The following is a 20,754-nucleotide window of genomic DNA, read 5'->3' on the forward strand; positions in this document are numbered from 1 at the left end:
AATAGCATTTAATATAAAAGAAGCTAGAAAAAGCTTCATTGGATGAGAAAGTGCAATCTTGGGAGGTCAAAGAGGGAGGTTACGACAGAAATGGACTCTGAAATTGAGGGCTTTGTGACCACCTTTGTGCTTCTGAATGAAGCGGAAAAGGAACCATTTTGAGTTTTTGGCACACAAGTGTCAAAAAATGGGCATTGAGTATTTGGCACAATGTGAGTTCTGTGGTTGAGAAGGGCCCTTCTGCTATTCTGCTAGTTTGTGTGTGTGTGTGTGTGTGTGTGTGTGTGTGTGTGAGAGAGAGAGAGATCCATCTATGCAGTATGTTCACACTCTTAGCGTACTGAGCGAAGAGAGGTGTCAGGAAAGAGGTGATGCTGGCTCTCACTGAATGTTCATCGTGTGTAATGGAGCTCCTTATGGCTCATAACTCCACCCACAGCACAGACACAGCAGATGTCAGCTGTATATATCGTCTGCCAATCATAGACCGTTGCCAGGCGACAGATGGAGAGGCCCAAAGATTTCACAATTCAGCCGAGAAAAGCCTTCAAATCCTGTTGAGTTTGAGAGCTCCTGTCGATTTGCACTTCAAGCAGTGTCTCAAACAGACTGATAGGTTTATCTGGTCATATTGAGCAGGTTTCTGGCTTGGGTTTATGCAATGGTCTACTTTGAACTTTTTACATTTTAATTTTTGGCCGTTGTTCCACATCAACAGACAGTAGAACAAAAAAGTATAGTGGGATTGATGAGGGATGAGGCAGATCGGATTTAAACCTGCATCTCTTCCATGAACTTCACAGATCGACATGTCTGTATGCCAGGAGTGTCCAGTCCTCCTCCTGCTGGACAAATGTCCTGCAGAGTTTAGCTACAACCTCCCCCAACACACTTACCTCAAAGTTTCTAGTAATCCTGAAGACCTTGATTAGTTGGTTCAGGTGTGTTTAATTAGGACTAGAGCTAAATTCTGCAGGATAGTGGTAATCCAGGAGAAGGGTTGGACTCCCCTGGTGTACGTCAACCACTAGGCCATGGCTATGACTACTGTATACTTAGATGTTTGGTTGAGTTTGGCTCATTTGTGCTGAGATAAATTTGAATATGGTAAATCAAGATGTGTCGTGCCAAGTTTAGCGTCAACACAGTCAAATGTCATTGACCGAACCTGGTGAAAAGTCTTTATGTGCCATATTTTAATGTATAACAAGTACTTAACAAATTTAATCATATGTAAAAGTGCAGCTTGGACATTTTAACGACACATGAGCAAATGACAGAATTTTAAATTGCATTGAATGGTATCTTTAATCCAGCACAGACACATAGCTGTATATAATCTGTATCTATAATCAAAATAAAAATAAAAACTAATTTGTCCATCATGCTTGACCAGTTCCCATTCATTTCCTCAAGTAAACCAGTTTGATTAGATGTCTAAACTAATCTGTTTTGGGAGAATATATTGCTTTAAAAAAATGAGGTCCAGAAAATTCAATTGTTATGGTAATGTGGGAATTTCTCGCTCTTTAATTGTGTGGTGGCAGCTGCTGCTGGTTTGGCTCGATGTGAACTACATTCTCGCTGAGAGGCTGTCGCAGATGTACCACTAAACTTAAACGAGAGCTTCCAGAACTCTTCATAATGGTAAACAAAAACACCACAGTCCTGCTCACCCTCTCCAGAAGAGCCTTTATTAATGAGGAAGCGACTCTCTGGTGTGCAAAACTGTTGTTGGGGGGAAGCTTTAGGAGATAAAGGCACTCATCCTACACACACTGTAAGCCATTCTGGATGCTAATACATTCTTTTTCTTTCATCCTTAGCAGCTGAAATTAGGCTAGAGCGTGTGCTATAAATATTTCACTTTCCTTGAAGGCCTGGCAGCTTGATAAACAGACCACAATTAAGACCTGACAAGAATGTAACGCCCAAGACAAAACATGCAAAAAAGAAGGAAAGAAAAGTGAGCAAAGAGGAACTTAATTTTTTGTTGCATCTAGCATAATGTTAGAGGCATAAAAACTGTCAAAGAGAGAACAACATGCACCTGTCTAACACCCGGAGTAAGCAGGAGCTCATTGGCAGATGTTGTAAAACACTAATCATATTCCAGAGTGCTAAACCAAGTCAGCGTGAAGATAGAATAACATATCATGTTGCTTCAACGAAGAAACCATCTTGTATTGCTGAATTCTCTGCGGGTTTCTGGTAAATTTGACAGTATTCATGGCATAAACAAACTGTGATAAGTGGCCTGGATAAGGGTACTTTCATTTTTCCTCTTCGCTGAGAAATGCTAAAGTGAAATTGTAAAAAGCTGAAAACATCTGAAACGTTGATGGGGCATATCATCATGATTTGGTCTCCCATAAGCCTCCCAGAGCTCAGCCAAAGAAATGTGATTTGATGATGAGACAATCTTCTCTTCCAAGAGAAAAAAAAGGTTTGATGCACATCAGAACAGGCGTGGAAAGAATGGCTTTTATGTGATCAATCAAGCCTCAGTTCATCATCAAATTTTGACACTCTCACACACACACACACACACACACACACACAAACATTACATTGTGTCCAAGTGTGCTGCACATTGTATAAAGCCAAGAACTCTGCAGCATGTTGAATCTAAACTCTGAGGAAGGATGAGGTTGAGGGTTGAGGTGTCAAACGGTTTTGTTTGTTTTTGTTTGTTTTTTAATGCAATCCAGAGCTGGTTTGAATGGTTTAGTAGGGGTGATGGATGTTTAGTTGCGGCGTTACAATGGGGCTAGTTGGGTTAACACAGAACTGAGTTCAGTATCTCACCTGCCATTTGTTGAATACCACTGAACGCTCCTAGGTTACTGGAGGAGGTCGCTTGTTGGAGCAACTGTGAGAAAAAGAGAGAGAAACAGACCATTAATGTGTAATCACTATTATGTATTGGCTTATGGTGATGGATATTTAAGGATAATGTTTGAAGGAGCTAGTGTTAGCTAAATATGAATGAAACATTGTGGTTTGTTTTCATGTTTCATGTTGTCTGGAGTGAGAAGTCTGTCAACAGTAAAGCAACACAAAAGCCCCTATCTGTTATTTCAAGTTTTTTTTAGCAACTGGTGTTCCTCAAGTATTTGAATTGAGCCCACTCTAGTTTTGCATTAAACAACATATTTATGTGTAATTAATGCATTAATAACAACAAAAAATAACTTAAGCCAATTAAAAAATATTTGATTTTTAATACACAACATATGTGCAGTCTAATGTTAATAGAACTTCTTAGCGCAACAAAATGGCTTATGGCATGGCAAATTATTGCGATGCAGCTGGCTAGGACAAAAACTCAGTTTGAGGTTTAGTTTATTATTATTTTTTTTTTCTTTTTGTCGCTTTAACACAGTGAGGAAGATTAAAATACTATGTTAGAAATGTTATCAACCTAAATCAATTAATATATTTTAGTCAAGAAATAATGCCAACTGTGGACTCTGTGGTCTCTTAAAACAATAATTTCCGATTAACATAAAACATAGTGCTGAGAGTAAAAACCATGTAAAAATATTCAGAGGAACAAAATCATAAAAGACTTGAGGAACACTTCAATGTATTAGCCTCATACATCGGTGCCAGTGAAAACTGTCATGCTAAGAGTCACTCGTCAGTTCTGCTGGCAGTGTGTTGCTGTCCTGGGCAGTTTCTGCACATGAAAGGGAAGAGGAAAGCAGACTCTAAATGACTCTAGAGGATTAAGATGACATTGAGTTATACCCCTCAGACAGCTTAAAAGCTAAACCTAACCTCAAAATGACTGGGAAGTGTAAAAAGGCAGAAAAAAGGAGAAGCGGAATGATGGGAGAGATGGCCCTGTCCCAATGCTCTTGCATGGTCCTTTAAATCCTCACCCACTGTTCTTATGGAATAAACACAAGTAAATGTCACCACCATGTTATATCCTCTTTATATTTAGGAGGATGAATACGGGCATGAGTGAAACAGGGAATTTATGCATTGTCCTCAACCCAATCCAATTACACAACACAACCCAAGCCCGATTCTGGAAGTAAAAATCTTTCATTTTCTCTATAGAGAAAAAGATGTAAAATAATATTGCATAAACCTTTTAAGACAGACCTACCATGATTCTTAAAGCCTAGTATACATTCCTATATTAATTTTATATGTATTATTTATATAATTATAATTTTTATCATTTGTTACATTTTTATTTGATTAGGCCTACATTCTTTGCAATGCATCATGCCACAGGATGAATTGTGGTGATTGATCTCAGCGTTGGTTGGTTTGGGATCATGGCTTATTATGCTTTTTACTATAGATTTTAAAAATGTCACAAACCACTGCCCTAACAGCTTCTAAATGGCAGCACCACCGTTCACATTTGAGTATGGGGACTGGTTTCGATCTAGGCATGCTCGACTTTCATCAGATGAGAGATTTGGAAAGGGTTAAGACTGGCTCAGAGAGATCAAGAGAGGTGAGGGGCGGGGCAGGTGGGCGGAGACAGTGACTGACTGCGACGGCTGCGTTGGCTGTGCTGCTGGTTGGCGTGGCTGCGTGGGTGTGTCCTCTTACTGCCAGATACTGTGGGGTGAGGCCAGTCAGGCCGGTCAGGCTGCCCCAGGCAGATGCGCTGTTCAACTGCTGCATCTGCTGCGCCAACTGCTGCTGCAGCCGCCGCTGTTCCTTATCCTTCTGCGTGTCGGCAAACTTCACCACCATGGGGGAGGAGCAGCCCTGTGTGGACAGATTGGAAGAGAGAGAAGGAAAGTAGAAAAAAAAAGAGGGAACGCTAAATATCTAGAAGAGCAATGATCATGTGCAGTGGTACTACATAAACCGATAATGGCACACAAACACACACACAACCGCTGGAGCGACGGGAGTTCTTGGTGAAATGAGAGTTCTGTGCTGTGCTGCTGATTTTATTTCCCAGGAAAGCGATTTCCTGCTTTATAAAACTATTTCATCATCTGTCAGAGAGAGCGAGCCTGCAGACCTGCCGCATTTCTGCTGATCTCTCGCGCTTTCTATCTCTCTCCCCGACGAAAGCAAACAAATCTAAACATCATGAGGCTGACCTGTGATGCCCATTTAACTAAAGACCTGGGGGTCAGAATATAATGAGAGAAGGGTGTGTGTGCATAGCAAGCGGTGTGTTAGTTCCTGAATGGGTTATTCAAGCAAAAATGTAACATTTCCTCATAATCTACTCACCATTATGTTCCTCGAAAACTGTTTTTTGTTCTTTTTTTCTTTCTTTCACAAAAGCTGAGTAGAATGTCTCATACAAAAATCTCTAGTATTAAAAGGTCCAAAATGTACTTTTTACTCCATTGATACAAAAGAAATCTTTCTCTTATTTTTTTTGCCTATTTTTATTTTGTAATTCCCTTTATTGTCAGTAGTGATTCTCATTAGATTCTAATAACTAGATAGAAACTGTTTATTGAAATCTGCATAAAGACAATTTATATTTTACAATTTTAAATATATATCGATTTTATTCTCAATCCTGATTCTAATCAGATTCCAATTATTATAATACAGTCATTTACTGTAAGGAAATTTGCATAGATTGAAGACACTACAACAACAAAATACTTAATTGAAATATCTATTTTTTTTTTTTGTACAATAATGCAATTTTTTTCATTTTGGCAATAAGAACTATGCTAAGGAATGTGCTTAATTAGCTCTCCCTTTTTTCATGATTCAAAACAGCTTTCCTTTTATTTAAGCAAAACATAATTTCTTCATTCTTTCTTAGTTTGGGATAAAATCTGACCTGGGCATGAGATTCACTCAAGATTTAAACGTAAGTCCACACAAATCACTTGCTATATTCAAAGTCTTCTAAAGACTTTGCTTTGTGTGAGGAAAATATCAATATTTAAATCATCACACAGGCCTTCTCTGACGCAAACACATAAGCTTACATTACACAAAACAGACTTTGTAAATGTAGTTCAGTAAGAACATTCAGCAACACCATTACATATATTAATATCAAAGCTGTTCCTCAGGCAACAGCAGCTAACGCAGGGCAGCCATATGGAGCCACAAGAGGACCAAAGATTGAGACGAGTGCTTCAAGGCAATTATTCTACGTCTCTGTCTCTTGTCTCTACCTTACAGGTGCTGATTCACTCTGATAAATCACTCTACCTCTTTTTATTGTGCTCTCTCTGAACTGCAAACCACAGTCTGACAAAAAAAAGACGAAAGATCACAGACCCTCTAGAACGCTAGGGTGTGTGTGTATGTACGCGTTTGTGTGTGTGTGTGTGCGTGTGTGTGCAAAAGAGAACATTTGAGAGTTTCTTGGAGGTGGAGCGCTTTACATCCACCCGGAGCGCTCTGCAGTGTTCCTTCCACTCGGAGAGCTGATTTTCTTATTTCTGCTCTCAGACAGAGGGGAGGTAAAAATAAAACTTGTAAGGGGTGGAAAAAAAAGAGATTTAACTCAAGCTGTCAATCGAGTGGTGACATCGCTGTTTGAACATCTCTAGAGACCTAAAAAATCTCATTACTCACTGGCTCTGTCTCAGTCTTCCTCTCCTACACACAAATACTCCCCACAAGCTTCGGCTAATGTGAAAAGTAGTAAAATGAAGCTAAAAAGTTAGTTTAAGTTAACATTGTTAAAACCGGTAACCCTTGACCATAGTTAATCTTACAAAAACATGCCCAGTTCACATTTACACACCCTAAAAATAAATAAAAAATGTTTTATTTGATCCCTTGGGCTCTTGTTTCATGATTTATTTTAATATTTTGTTTTTATGTTAATCGTTCAATACTATACATATATGTCTGTGTTCTTTTTCATATTTAAGAGAGATATATGGTACATGACCTGGGCTGCTATGCACACACTCCCATAAAATATACAGGTGAAACAAGCGTGCTTCTGTGGAGAGACACACATACACACACGCCACAAAAACACAGCAACACAATCACAGAGATAAAAAGAGACAGACATATCAAACGAGATGAATGTCCAGGGAGACTATTGCAAACCAATGCAGACTACACTAAAGCAGCAAGGCCACTCGCAGCTATACCCATGTACCCAGGCGCATGCATGACCACCCTCTGTCATATCTGTTTTCATTAAGTCATGACATTCAGAAAGGCCACAAATTCCTCGGTGAGAGGGGAGGGTGGAGAGATGGCCCGAAAACAAACAACAACCCAACACAATTTACTCACTCACTCTTTTTTAAACCGGGTAATTACTTTCCATCTTGGCGAAAACAATGTAGCTTAAGGGGTGAGGGGGGTATCAATTATACGTGGTCAGCTAGACGAAGGATGGATATATTTGTAAATTTAGCCACAAATTTATAATTGCAGGCCTTCAGAGGCTAGAGAAAACAGCTTACATCCATTAGTGTCAGAGATTTCTGATTGGTTAAAAGGTGGTCTTTAAACCCGGGCGTTGGTGTTAAAAACTGGAAAATTTTGCGGAGAGTGGTGACATGCGTGCACAAACCTAAAGTCGCACACACAGTCAAATAGTTAGGGCCCTGTATTAGACAGCTGTCAGCACCCTCTGATTTGGTGTGTCAGAGCTTTGACATTTTGACAGGCACTGAGACGGACTGCTAAACTCTGAGAGCAGCACGCCGGCATTCTACAGGGCAATCACAATGCAAGGCCCATCGGAGCGCTGTTATTAAAGCGTATGTGACATCGTCACCGTGAGACCTATCTGCTAATGGCAGACTGGTTGCGCGGCGGGTGCGGGGGGTCCTTCTTAGTCTGACCCGTTTGGCCAGGGGTGGTTTTGGCAATGCCTGACAGTAATAACAGGGAGAACTTGATGTGGTGTTGAAAGTTCTATAGAAAAGAGAGTGACTGAGGGCAAATTCTGTTTAAAAAAGTTTCATCTTGTTTCAACTTCATAGCGAAAGTATTAGAATCTGTACAAAGTAGTAATACTGGCCGCCAATTCAAACAGAAATTAAAGAGAAGAAGATAGAAAGAGCAAGAGAGGTTCTGTTCTTAAATTCAGTGAGCTGCTTTACTTTTTACTTACCTAGGAGTATTCTAGGTTAAATTAATGTTAGCATGTTGTTAAAGGGATAGTTCACCTGCAGTTGCTGGTCCCCATTAACCTACATAGTGTTTTCTTTTTTTTATTTCTCTCCATATTATTGAAGTCAAAGGAGACCAGCATCTGAAGGTCACCCTGTAGAAAAAAAAACAGCATCTGCTATTTTCTATTTTGAAGATGGGATACTGGTTTGACCAGATTGGTCCTTAGCTGGTCCTTAGCTTAAACCAGCTAAGGACCAACATAAACCAGCCCAAAATCTACCTAACCAGCATTTGCTGTTTTTTTCAACAGAGGGGGAGTTATCCCTTTAACAACAAGTTAAAATGCCCTTAACAAAAAGCTACCAACCATATTGTAATAAGCAAAACAAAGCAGATGGTAATGGTAAATGTGGACACATTAGCATTATGCTAAGCAAACAACAATACTCTGATTAAATTAAGCAAAACTGCATTGTCCATTATCAATAGTGTAGTGACTAGCTCAGTTTCAAACTTAGCAGCTTTATATTGAATAAAGCGACAAATTTGTGTGTTTAAAGTTGAAATGAACTGGAATCAAAAGTGAAAGCCAGACTCAACTCGCAGTTGACTTAGTATAGAGTTTTACATTAGCATGTTGCTAAGCTAACAGCACAACACTCTAATGAACAAATAAAAAAACCCCACAAAAACTAGGTAAAAGAGTTCATTTTAACTAGACAATATTTTATTGTTGAATATATCTAAGCTTACAAAAAGTAAGCAAATAATTAAAATGGTTGCTTTTAATTAGAAATAATTATTTTTATAGATGCTATGTGATGAATTATATTTAGAATAGACATTTCTTACTGCATTTTATGTCATCTTGGAAGGATTTTTTTCCACTCTGACACAATGAAATATGAAATTGTCTTCTCGAAGTGTACATTACAATTTGGTGAGAAGAAAGTTATAAGGAAAGCATCTTTAGGAACAACTTTTGAAGCAGGAGTGCACCCTTAAAACGCTGCCTACATAGGCAGCTCACTATGTTTTGGAACAAAGCAGAGAGAGAGAGAGAGAGAGAGAGAGAGAAGACAAGGGTACAGTACCTCCATGGTTTGAGACTGATGCATGGCTTTGATTGCATTCTGTGCCATAGCCCTGGTAGAAAACGTGACAAACGCACATCCTGCAGGAGGGAAGGGAGGAACATGGGAGGGAGGAGAGGAGAGGAGAGGAAGGAGGAGAGACGAGAGAGAAACAAAACAAGACAAAAGGGTTGGACAGGTTGTTATAAAGCCAAAAAACAAAGATCGTACAAAGAACACAGCAGACAACAAGTGCTATACAGTTGCTAGAATAGAACAATCAACATTCAACATTCAGCTTAAGATAAACATTCAACATCTCAAAATACACACTCAACAAAATGTCAGCAATGGAACCAGTTCTTTAGTTTCATTTGGTGTGATGGCTTGGAAACTGTAGTATGAGGTAAATTGTTTCTACCTGTAGGGTTACTGTGATACCAACACTGCAATTGTTCATACCAATACCAGTCACATTTCTTGATTCTCGATGATTCTTGATTCTTAATTTTGGTTTTAATACTACAACAAAAACTTGATAACTAACAACATGATATCATGATATTATTACCTTTATTAGAGTGTGTTAACATGATCAAAATAATGGCACATCTCATAAGCTTAATTTAAACTGCAAGGCCAAACATATGCACAATATTTCTATGCAAAATTATTTTAATACTAACTTTGTGCCGAAGCACCTGTACTATTGATATCCCCATCAACACATTAATATTCAGTCTTTTCATAAATATGTACAAACCCACCCAATTTCTTTCTTTTTAAACAACTGTAATCAAGCCGAACAATCCCTGGAGGGGAGTGTGTGTTTCGGGAGAGCTTGCAATGGCATCTGGGACAAGAAGTCTTGGAATCGAAGCGGTACAAGTGGGAGCCAGATAAACAGGCCATATGGAGGCATGCTGGGGGAAAACGCAGCCCTGTTTGAAGAGCTCTACTCTACTGTGCAGTACAGTACATTTATACATATGGAGGAGACACATAAGCGCATGCAAGGGCAGTCTAGTTAATAGGTTAACTACTTCTCACAGGTCTACATATGCAAATACGCTGAGATAGAAAGGAAAGAATGGAGGAGAGGAAAGAACAAAGACTTGGCGTCCTGTCTTTTCATAAATGGTTCCTTTTAAATTTGGAAACTCTATTTTACAATGTGTTCTGTGTCCAAGTGTTGTTGGCCAAAATAGCATGGACATGATGGGGAATTTCATATTACTTTCCCTCTTTTCCTACTGGAACATTCTCATGCTTCCACAAAGAATGATGGGAAATGTAGTTTTGCACACAAACCTGTCAGTTCAATAAACTGGCTAAATAGAGCATCACAGTCCCGCCCACAGCCGGTGCCAGAAGTAAGAATTAAATACAATTTCTCCATTGACAGTTGGCGTATAAGCCATAAAAACGTAACCATACATGGTAGACTTAAAACCAGCTAGTGCTGTACTAAGCGATTGTACTGTATATGCTCATATAAACGCCAAAAGTTCATGGGGCACTAACCTTGTTTTGAGATACCTCTTCGTGCATTTACTGAACATTTGTGTAATAATTCATGGCAACGACATGTGTTGACGACTGAGCGGTGATTGCAGTCAGGTAAAGTACAAAGCACTGCACCATGTTGCTGACATTATCGTTAACCGCTTTCACACACGCACAAAATACACGATAAAATACACAATGATAAATATAAAATTCAATACACAATACCTATTTAAAACACTATGTATTTACACGGTTAATACTGAAAGAACTACTATTAACTGCACATTCACTATATAAAATAAAATTCGGCCATCGTCAGATTTGGAAGTCGCTCAAAAGGCTCTTTCGCGGTTTTGGCTTCAGTCGACTTCAGTGAGGCGCGGTGGTTTATGGGATGAGTAGTTCCTTCGCTCGGAAGTGAAAATATGTACACAGTCTTGTACCTTTGACTTTTTTTGGATTTTCTCTTCGTTTTTCACTCGAAATGATATGTTGTATGCTTATGATTTCAGCCGTAGCTGGTTATCCTCAGACATGCTCTAAAACTCTTTAGATACGTATTTTTCCAAGACGTCAAAATTGACTTCCGGCACCTAAGCACTCTTGGGCTGTGGGCGGGACTGTGATGCTCTATAAGTTGTACTTTCTGGAAAGCTTTAGTTTTATTCGTCATCCTCAGTACATAATTTGCATACAAAATACAGTAGAGTCGACATTCAAAATTACATATGATAAATACCACCATATTTCAACCTTGATTCTTGAAGAGAAATTAGAAATGAGGACATAGTGGTTCCTCATCTCATAAGTGGTCAATGACATCCAAAAATAAATAAATAAACAATTAAATATGAATCCATCTGCACATGTAGGAAGTTCTTAGAGTTGGCTTTGTAGGTTTCCAGAATAAAAAAAAAATGTCATCTTATATATATATATATATATATATATATATATATATATATATATATATATTATTTTATTTGGTAAACAGTATTTATTTTACAAACATCATGAATTTTTAATTCACAAACATTATTTTTGTTATTGGGGACCACATGACCACATGACACCACATGACATTTCACAATTTGAACCAACCATGTTCAGTCATAAATAATTTATTTATTTATTTTATTATTACTTTATATTTTAATATTGTCTTGATATAGACATTTAAAAAAAGAATACTTTTAATATCAAAAATAATAAAGTAGCCCCCAAACCCCAAAAAATACCAATAGTAATTTAACATTCAGAAGTTTAAAGATGCTCCACATAGAAGAAATGTATTCACTGCATTTTTTAATTGCATTTGAATGCATTTTTATTCAAATTAAATGAAGGGACAAAAAAAGGAGCATCATGTCATTTTACATTTTACACCAATGATTCTGCACTGCAGTGTGTGGTTACTACCACACGGTTGCACTGTATATCTGCTGGCACAGTCTACAAGCTCCAGTGAACATACCTTTATTCTCTTCTTCTCATTAGCATCTCTCTGTTCACTAGCACTCTGATTCAGCCTCTTTCTGTCTTCAGAGTGGGAGAATCAGGCCCCAGCGAACCGGAGCATCGCCACGAGTGAAAGCCGAATGAAAGTCTGTTTATTTTTAGGGTTGTTAAATTAGCCTCATCATTAAAGCAGTTTTGGACACTCTAAGGGTGATATTTGTAGGCACTGGCAGGGTGCAAAACTATAGAGAAACAGAGGAACATGTGGAAAAAACTTTCTCTTTCAACTCTCAAAGTCCTCGTTTTTGCTGACCTGCGACTACAGAGTTCGCTCACACTTCGAACAAACTATGATCTGTTGAGATAAGAAGCTGTTAACAATGAGACCGGATGAAAGATTTTCCAAGGAAAGCGATTAATTATTCTTTTTACGCAGCCCTGTGGAATACTTGATGGTGATTGGTCAATTGAAGATATCTGGGGTCAATTTCTTTTTGGTATAATGAGCACACAATGGCATATCTGTCCTAGTCAACTGATTTCCTCTGCTAGTTTTTTTTTTTTTTTTACATATTAAAATAATTTCAGGTCAAATAACTATTTTATGTTCATTTAGTTAATTTGCCGTCAGGTGTTTTTCGTTTAATAATGAGCAACTGACCGTGCAGTTTCCCTCAAATGTGTCAAAAACAACGCAATTAACTGTCAGTGTCATCAAAAGAGAATGAATGAGGGAGACGTGCGATATGGAGGGATAGAGAGAGTGAAAGATGAGAGTTTTTCGAAGAAAGTGGGGTAGCTCCCAGGGCACTGTGCTCACATGTGGCCTGATCTATATTTTATTAATAGTGAAGTTAAATGATGATTGATAGACCACTTTAATAGCGGCACAAGAGCACTTTTAAAGTTATCCTAGTCCATGGGCTTTACCGTAAACCTCCTTTACGTACACATTTGCTCATCTATTTATTCATTCAATCCTTTTTTTATGGGAGGGGGTGATAGTTTCTCTCATAGAAGCATTTCAAATATATCTCCAACCATGAGCTCAGGGAATAAAGTTAATCTCCTGTGGAATTAAAATATTCATGAGGACAGGAGAAAAGACGGACTGCTGAGGAGCAATGCGAATGAGTGGAGGATAGAGGTACAACGAGAGGAGTGGATGAGGAGGATAAACGAGTGATAAAAGATGGCTGTATTCACACGTCTGTAAAAAAAAAAAAAAAAAAAAGGTGACAGTTTAGCACTTACAATTGAGGCTTAAGGAGAAAGTGCACAATAGATGCCCCAAAATTCTTTGAAAGTGCAAATTAAATAAAAAAAATTAAAGGTACAGGTTAAAAATATGGTCAATATTAATCCACAATGGATCTTTACTTGAATATCCCTTTAATGAAGTACAAAAACACAAGCATAGTAATATATCAAACGTGTTCCATATAAAGAGTTGCATTTTACACTTTAGTTGCATTTTGTTGCAAGTCCACATATAAAATTAGTTTCTTGCATCAAAACCCCTCATAAAATAGTTTTTATAAGCATTTCCACACTCTTTAAACAGGCTGATTTTGCTACTGTACCTTTAAGACCTCTATATTTAAATCAGCCCTGTGATGACTGGCTAAATGTCAAACTGCTGTTGTTCCAACCCAATCTCTCAGAATAATGTAACTATTTTATGAGGTGTCGTCTTCGTATGAATTCATGTGATGTGAAATGTACAAAAGAAACATAATTTTTAGGAAAAAAAAAAATCACCCCAAACATAAATATCACTCCCATAATAAGAAATGAGATTGTACAAAGTCATACGAATTAGCCACCGATTCGCCAAAATGTACAATAGCTACAAACTGCCAAGAGATTTTATTTATAGCTCACTCTGTTGTTCGTAAGGACAGCACAAGCTGCTTAATAATTAATGGGTGGTCATATGTTAATGAGCTTATGGTTATGATGTCACAGTTGTAACGTCCAGTCTGTTCAAATAAAAAGTGAAATTCTGTGAGACATGAAACAACTATGTCAATTGGGATTTATTTTATTATATATATATATATATAATATAAAGTATTATTTTTTTTTTTTACTATTTAGTTGCATGGAAAGGTTTATTGGACCAATGAGGTTTCAATGTGGGCGTGGCTACCCAGTGTAATGCTTCACTGCCACATACCTGGTTAGCTCACAGTGTTAGTGTCACCTTACCGTTGAAAATTTTGGAGTAAACATCAAACTTATTTCAAAAGCGCAAGAAAAAATCCTGTTTTCCATCATACGTTCCTTTAAAAATGTAAAAATGAATACAGTATGTGCATGTGTCTCACCTCGGCTGAGTCCATCTGGTCCCCTCAAGATACGGCACTCCTCGATCTGTCCCAAAGGAGAGAACATGACTCGGATGTCATTCTCATTGCATTTCTTCGACACCATGCCGATGAACAGCTTTCTGTCCTCCACCGCTGAGAGAAGAAGAAGGGCGGAGAAAACAAATGTGACCAACGTGTGGTAAAAAAGACGTTACTCCTGCATAAGATCAATGTCTCATTAGCACATCAAGCCCAGGCGCACACCACCACAGATTTCTCGCCTGGTTCTCTTTGATCTTTTCTTTCAATGACCCGAGTGCTCGCTTTTGCTCGTAATCTGCATGTGCTGCCTTCTAGTCCTCCTGGGAAGATCCTATTTATGAGCTCGGAGGCCATAATTATGATGTGTGTTTATGTTCAAAATAAAATGGATGCGTTAGACAATTTTATTTTTATTTCTCTCTTTTTCAGTTCACCATAAAGTCAGGAAGCTCTATTAGCGCTAATGCACCAAAATGAAGAGGAAAGGGTGCATTAGATGTGTAATTGATGCTTTATTCATGTATTTCATCATTCTTGTGCTACCATAGAGATGGGAAATGTAGTTTTGATGCTCACCTCATCGGCTAAATGAGTAGTGTTTTCTGGCAAGCCGTATTGCTATTTTTCATCAATAATAGATCAAATGTGTACTTTGAACATATGGAATACGCAAATTAGATTTTGCATTCAGCTTTCTGTAAGACGATATAACACTCAATTTAACGTTACAATATAATTGTGCAAATATGTATAAAAATGCATTTCCATGCTTAAATAAATGAACAAATAAAATAATTGCAACTTCATATAAATTACTTCGGTCACACTTTATTTTAAGGTCCAATTCTCACTAATAACTAACCATTAACTATGACTTTTGCCTCAATTAACAGCACTAATTTGCTGCTTATTAATATTTTATAAAGTAGTTGGCAAGTTTAGGGTATTGGATAGGATTATGGATGTCATGCATTATACGTACTTTATAAGCACTAATAAACAGCCAATATGTTAAGAATAGGCATGCTAATAAGCAACTAGTTATTATTGAGAATTGGACCCTATACTAAAGTGTTACCACTACTTCAAATAAATACTTGCAACTTCATATCCCCCAGTTGTGACTTTAAATCTTATAATATGACTTTATGTTTTAATCAGATTAATCATGCATCATTTTACTAAATTCCAAAACGTTTAAATTAGTAAATAAATAATTGAATAAAACTTCATATCCACCAACTGTGATTTTTAATCTTACAGCGTTAATGTATTACTTATTTTTAACATTACACCACAGTGACCGCAATTACATTTTTATACGTAGAAATGAGTTCCCATTAGGGCTGGGCGATATATCACATGCGATTGGCACGTTCCTTTCGTTAGTAAAGACGGTTCCATGATTACCACTAAATCTCCATCAACTACTTTCAGATGGAGCGCCATTTAATAGACAGAGCCGTAGATCAGTGACAAGCTACACAATATCACATTCATTATCGGAGACAATTCATCTGCATGTAATTGCGTTAAAACCTCTGATGTGGTAAAACCTCTGACAATGAGATAATGTGTAAACCTTCAGCTGTTTCTTATCCGAATTGATTGGCATGACTGGAAGAAGAATGAACAAGAAGGAAATATTGAAAATACATACACAAAACAATGAAATAATATATGCAGTTGTGTGTTTGTGCATGCTTGAGAGAGAGAGAGAGAGAAAGAGAGAGAGGCAACTGTAATCCAATTTTTTTAATGAAGAATGTGTCAGCTCTTACCGCTGGGCGGCCGATAAGCAAGCTGCTGCACTCTGGGAAATCGATAGCTCACTTGTTTATTTTGCTGTTTGAATTGTTTGTGCATTTAACAGCGACAGGATGAGCCAGCGATAAGTGCTGTTTCAAAAGCTTCGCCTTTACGCACACACAGTGTCATATCAGAAGATTAATGGCACACACACACACACACACACAGGAGCAGAATTCTCAGTTTGATGGGTTACAGTGTTCGCTAATAAGCAGAATCAATGCATTACTGCTAAGCTTACAGTGAACATCTGTTGTAATATCCTCTACGTGAGATGTTTTATGGAGGGTCACATCTATAACATAACTGTCACGCCGAGAGATAGACAGAGACAGATTCTCTTACACAGACAAGCAGCAGAGCCCAATCTGACTCTGAAGAAAATACATGAAATGCTATTCGCACACCATTTTATTTCCATAATAAGTCATTTTAGAGGCAGAGCAAGTTATTACATTTTGATGAAATATTACAACATCGTTTTTTCTTTGGAATAACATGCAGCAAATTGAATACAGTAAGACCGATAAGTTATTATCCATAGACTTACAAAAATCAATGGATATGATTTTTTTGGTAATAATTCTGTTACAGAGTAATTTGGAAATTAATCATCAAGACCGATTTGTGAACCAGTCTGACACTGAAATTGGTTCACAGCATGGTTGAAAAGAATCGACTCAAAAGAACAATCAACATTAATATGGTTTGCAAGCAAGTTTTACTCTACACAATAGCAGTTTCTATCTGAATAAATATTTTAGCGTGTCTATTAAACACAGAACACCTCTGATGTAATATATATATATATATATATATATATATATATATATATATATATATATATTAGCGAGGATGCATTAAATATTATATATGCATTAAATAAATAAATATATATATATATATTTATTTATTTATTTATTTATTTTACAAATACGTTTTAAATGAATATTATTTTGAAATCTGAGGGTCAGTATAATTTTTTTTCAAGAAATGAATACTTATATTCAGCGAAGATGCATTAAATTGCTTAAAAATTGCAGATGATTTCACATAAATGAATAAATAAATGCTGCACTTTTAAACTAAATTAGCATATTAGAATGATTTCCAAAGTATCATGACGTGACACTGAAGACTGGAGTAATGGCTGCTGAAAATTAGGTTTTGCATACTATATAGACTATAGTACGGCTTTTTTTTTTTTTTGGGCATGTTACAGTAGTAACAGTGTCTCTGGAAATGTGGGCCCCAGGCCAAGCAGCAACACCCCTACACTGGACTTCCTAAGCACATCTATACAATCATTTTGTGAGCAATATGGTTTATCTGAGTGTGTGTACAGTATATGTGTTTGGGTCACTGCCAGGGCAGACACTTAAACTATTCTGACCCCCGGCTCTCCTGGGTTTCAATAATTCATCCATCTCCCAGTCCCTCACACAAACACAGAGACAAACCCCCAGAACAAACGTACAGTCGGACGACCTGAGAACAAAAAAAGAAAAAAAAGAGACGCATACAAACACTCACCATTTGATTTCTCACTGTCTGCGGGCTTCATCTGTATGGGATGGTGCATCTGAAACACAGGACACACACGGGGCACATTTACTACAACACACTCATTAACGCTCACCACAGCACATAATCAACCTTGTCTCACTGCCACACTGATGTTCTACATTATGACTGTAATCTTGTTAATGTGTCGTCAGTTTTTCCGCTGACTCTATTCTTCACCTCGATAGATGTAACTGGAATGAAGATGATCACGTGTCTGGGGTTTGATGAAGGTGATTTGTCAGATTTGCCGATGAAGTGTTATTGTGTTCCATCTTTCTTTCACGCGCACTTGTTCTTGTTCTCTTAATCTCTAGCCAACGATTTTTTTAATAATTTGCCTTATGCGTTTTGCCATATCATCTACACATTTTTTTAATTGTCAGTCTATGTACAAACCTGTCAGATATCTTTGGGGAGGGTGGTCATTGTGTAATACTGTCTTTTCAGCAATGTGTTTTTAAAGTGTTGTGTCATGTAGGCAGTGTTGTGCCTGAACGCGTTCATTGAACGATAGTTCATGAACTCGTTCATATTTTGGGCGAACGTGAACTGAACGTGCTGTATTAATGCCTGATGAACGTTACTGTGAACTCGTTCATTTTGGTGTCTGTGAACGGCACGCTCTCTCAGGTTCCAGGTGGATGCTGCACACTGGTGGTGGATGAGGAGATACCCCCAGACTATGTAAAGCGCTTTGAGTGCCTAGAAAAGTAATGAATTATTATTATTATTATTATCAGGTTAACTTCGTCCAATAGGGTGCCAGATTTCTATAGAGCCTTCCAGGCGAAAACCCGGCTAAAACACACCGTAAACGGGTCTGTCTTAATATGTAGTGGAAAACCACCCAATCTGGCAACACCGGCCACCAGTTTTGCACCGCCGCATGCGTGACGCGTCATCAAAAAAAAAAAAAAAACAACTAACGACAGCAGCATGTAGCAAGAAGGCGTATGATCATTTAAAAGAATTTTATGATGTTTATGACAAGGTCGGTGAGAATGGGAGACAAAGCATTAAAGCAACAATGGGGAAATGCTGTCCCCTCAATGCTAATGTAAACCCTGGTTGGATAAGGATTCAAAATTGGATATGAAGATGAAATCTGACGCATAGCTTCATTGTTAAAACTGATAAAATAATTGCTGTCTGTGATTCTATATGGGCTGCGGCAATAATTTTGAAAAATAATAGCTCGCAGCAACGTATGGAAAAAAAGAACTATGAACTAGTTCATTTTTGGAACTGTGAACTTTAGTTCAAAATTTTGTAGTTTGAACTATGAACTGAACTAGTTCATTTTAAAATTTATGAATTGAACTTTGAACTAGTTCATGTAGAAAGTGAACTTTCCCAACACTGCATGTAGGGTTTCAGACAATTTCCCCTACTTTTTGACAATATGCAATACAATATCACCATATTTATGCATTCGGTCTAAATTTTCTCACAGCAAGGTTTTTTCTTTTCTCCATGACTAAAACAAAAACAGCAACAACTATATACACATGCACACACATTATAAAATGAGTATTAATATAATACATAATATAATATTGTGTATAAAACCTATCAAGGAACAGATTTATTTAAATTATATTGACCTTATTAAAGGTATTACTGTCACCATAATTAAGTTTTTGTTCTAAAAAATAAAAAAACATAATTTATATATATATATATATATATATATATATATATATATATATATATATATATATATATATATATATATATATATATATATATATATATATATAAACAATGTTATACCCTATTTATTGCAATGAACATTTTGATTAGAACTGATTTGTGTTCTTTTTTTCTTTCTCAAAATCTCTCCTCCTCTTGTAACACCTTCAGCTTCAAGGTCAGCTCCACAAGTTTGAGTCCAGCATTGATATACTTCCAAAGACCAGATCTGTCCAACACACACACACACACAGCTCTGTGTGTACGGCATCTGTCTCCCAATAGTCATGTGGTCTTCTTTGCACTGTGTGTGTGCTCACATGTGGCCTTCTCAAAGATTGTGGACATGCGCGTTCTCATCCTCTCCCATTAAAAGCCATGTAACTAATTACAATTCATGCACTGTTACCAGTTTCACATGAAATACACATGCTTGCTCTTACAAAACGCACATACAGAATCCTGAAAGAAGTCAACATCTGCAGCTGAAGACAGAATGACAGCTCCATAACTCAAAGGTTGGATCAAATTATAAAACCAGTCAGAAATAACTGAAGATATCCATTTACTTCATTTCAACTCTGATCTTTGACCTTTACCACACACACACACACTCACAGTCTTTGATGGTTTGCCCTGCTGCTGGCATCCTCAGGCATCTGATCCTGTAGGACACATGTATATTTTTTTCTTTTTTTCGACTGAGGACAGATTACTTACAGGTTTTAAAAGACCCAAGTTTGTTGTTTGAGGTTGTTTGCGCTCTTTGGACAGAGACCATATACATTTTTTTAAACATTTTTACCTGATTTACATATTATTTTTTAAATTTAGTTTTCTGTGTGTGTGTGTGTGTGTGTGTGTGTAGTCCAGTGGTTTGAGGACACACACTGTGTTTGGGTCAAGGATCACAGGAGTCAGACAGATGGGCACACAGTGGGGATTTTATAAGCTGCCACACTCTCCTGAACACACACACACACACACACACACACACACACACACACAGTGGCATAAACACTGGCAGTAAGTGATATGTAATTAATAATATACATATAAATATATATATATATACAAAAAAAGATTGCAACTACCTCTATTAGAGCATGCACACAGAGCGCCAATTTGATAGAATGTGTCATAAGTTATAAACAGATAACCCACTGACACACACACAGGAAGAAATATTTTAATTAATGTAACATCTAATAAGACAGCAAGGAGATCACTTTACAGAAACT

General features: G+C 37.4%; 1 protein-coding gene across 24 annotated transcripts in view; it reads right to left on the reverse strand.

Moving 5' to 3' along the window:
• Positions 1-20,754, reverse strand: part of LOC132099050 (CUGBP Elav-like family member 2) — a 157,798-nt gene that overhangs the window by 13,483 nt on the left and 123,561 nt on the right. For 14 of the 24 annotated variants that reach the window (XR_009423016.1, XM_059505449.1, XM_059505460.1 and 11 more), the window contains 5 exons: positions 17,789-17,837; positions 14,423-14,557; positions 9,147-9,226; positions 4,519-4,740; positions 2,809-2,872 (listed from right to left, as the gene is read on the reverse strand). Coding sequence is in view for 23 of the 24 variants with exons in the window: in XM_059505449.1 (XP_059361432.1) it covers positions 2,809-2,872; positions 4,519-4,740; positions 9,147-9,226; positions 14,423-14,557; positions 17,789-17,837 (550 nt within the window). In the remaining variant the exon portion in view is untranslated. The remainder of the gene's footprint in view (positions 1-2,808; positions 2,873-4,518; positions 4,741-9,146; positions 9,227-14,422; positions 14,558-17,788; positions 17,838-20,754) is intronic. The other 10 variants (XM_059505455.1, XM_059505452.1, XM_059505450.1 and 7 more) reach the window with 1 other exon arrangement.

The sequence above is a fragment of the Carassius carassius genome, chromosome 22, assembly GCF_963082965.1.
Source record: "Carassius carassius chromosome 22, fCarCar2.1, whole genome shotgun sequence".
Classification (NCBI taxonomy): Eukaryota; Metazoa; Chordata; class Actinopteri; order Cypriniformes; family Cyprinidae; genus Carassius; species Carassius carassius.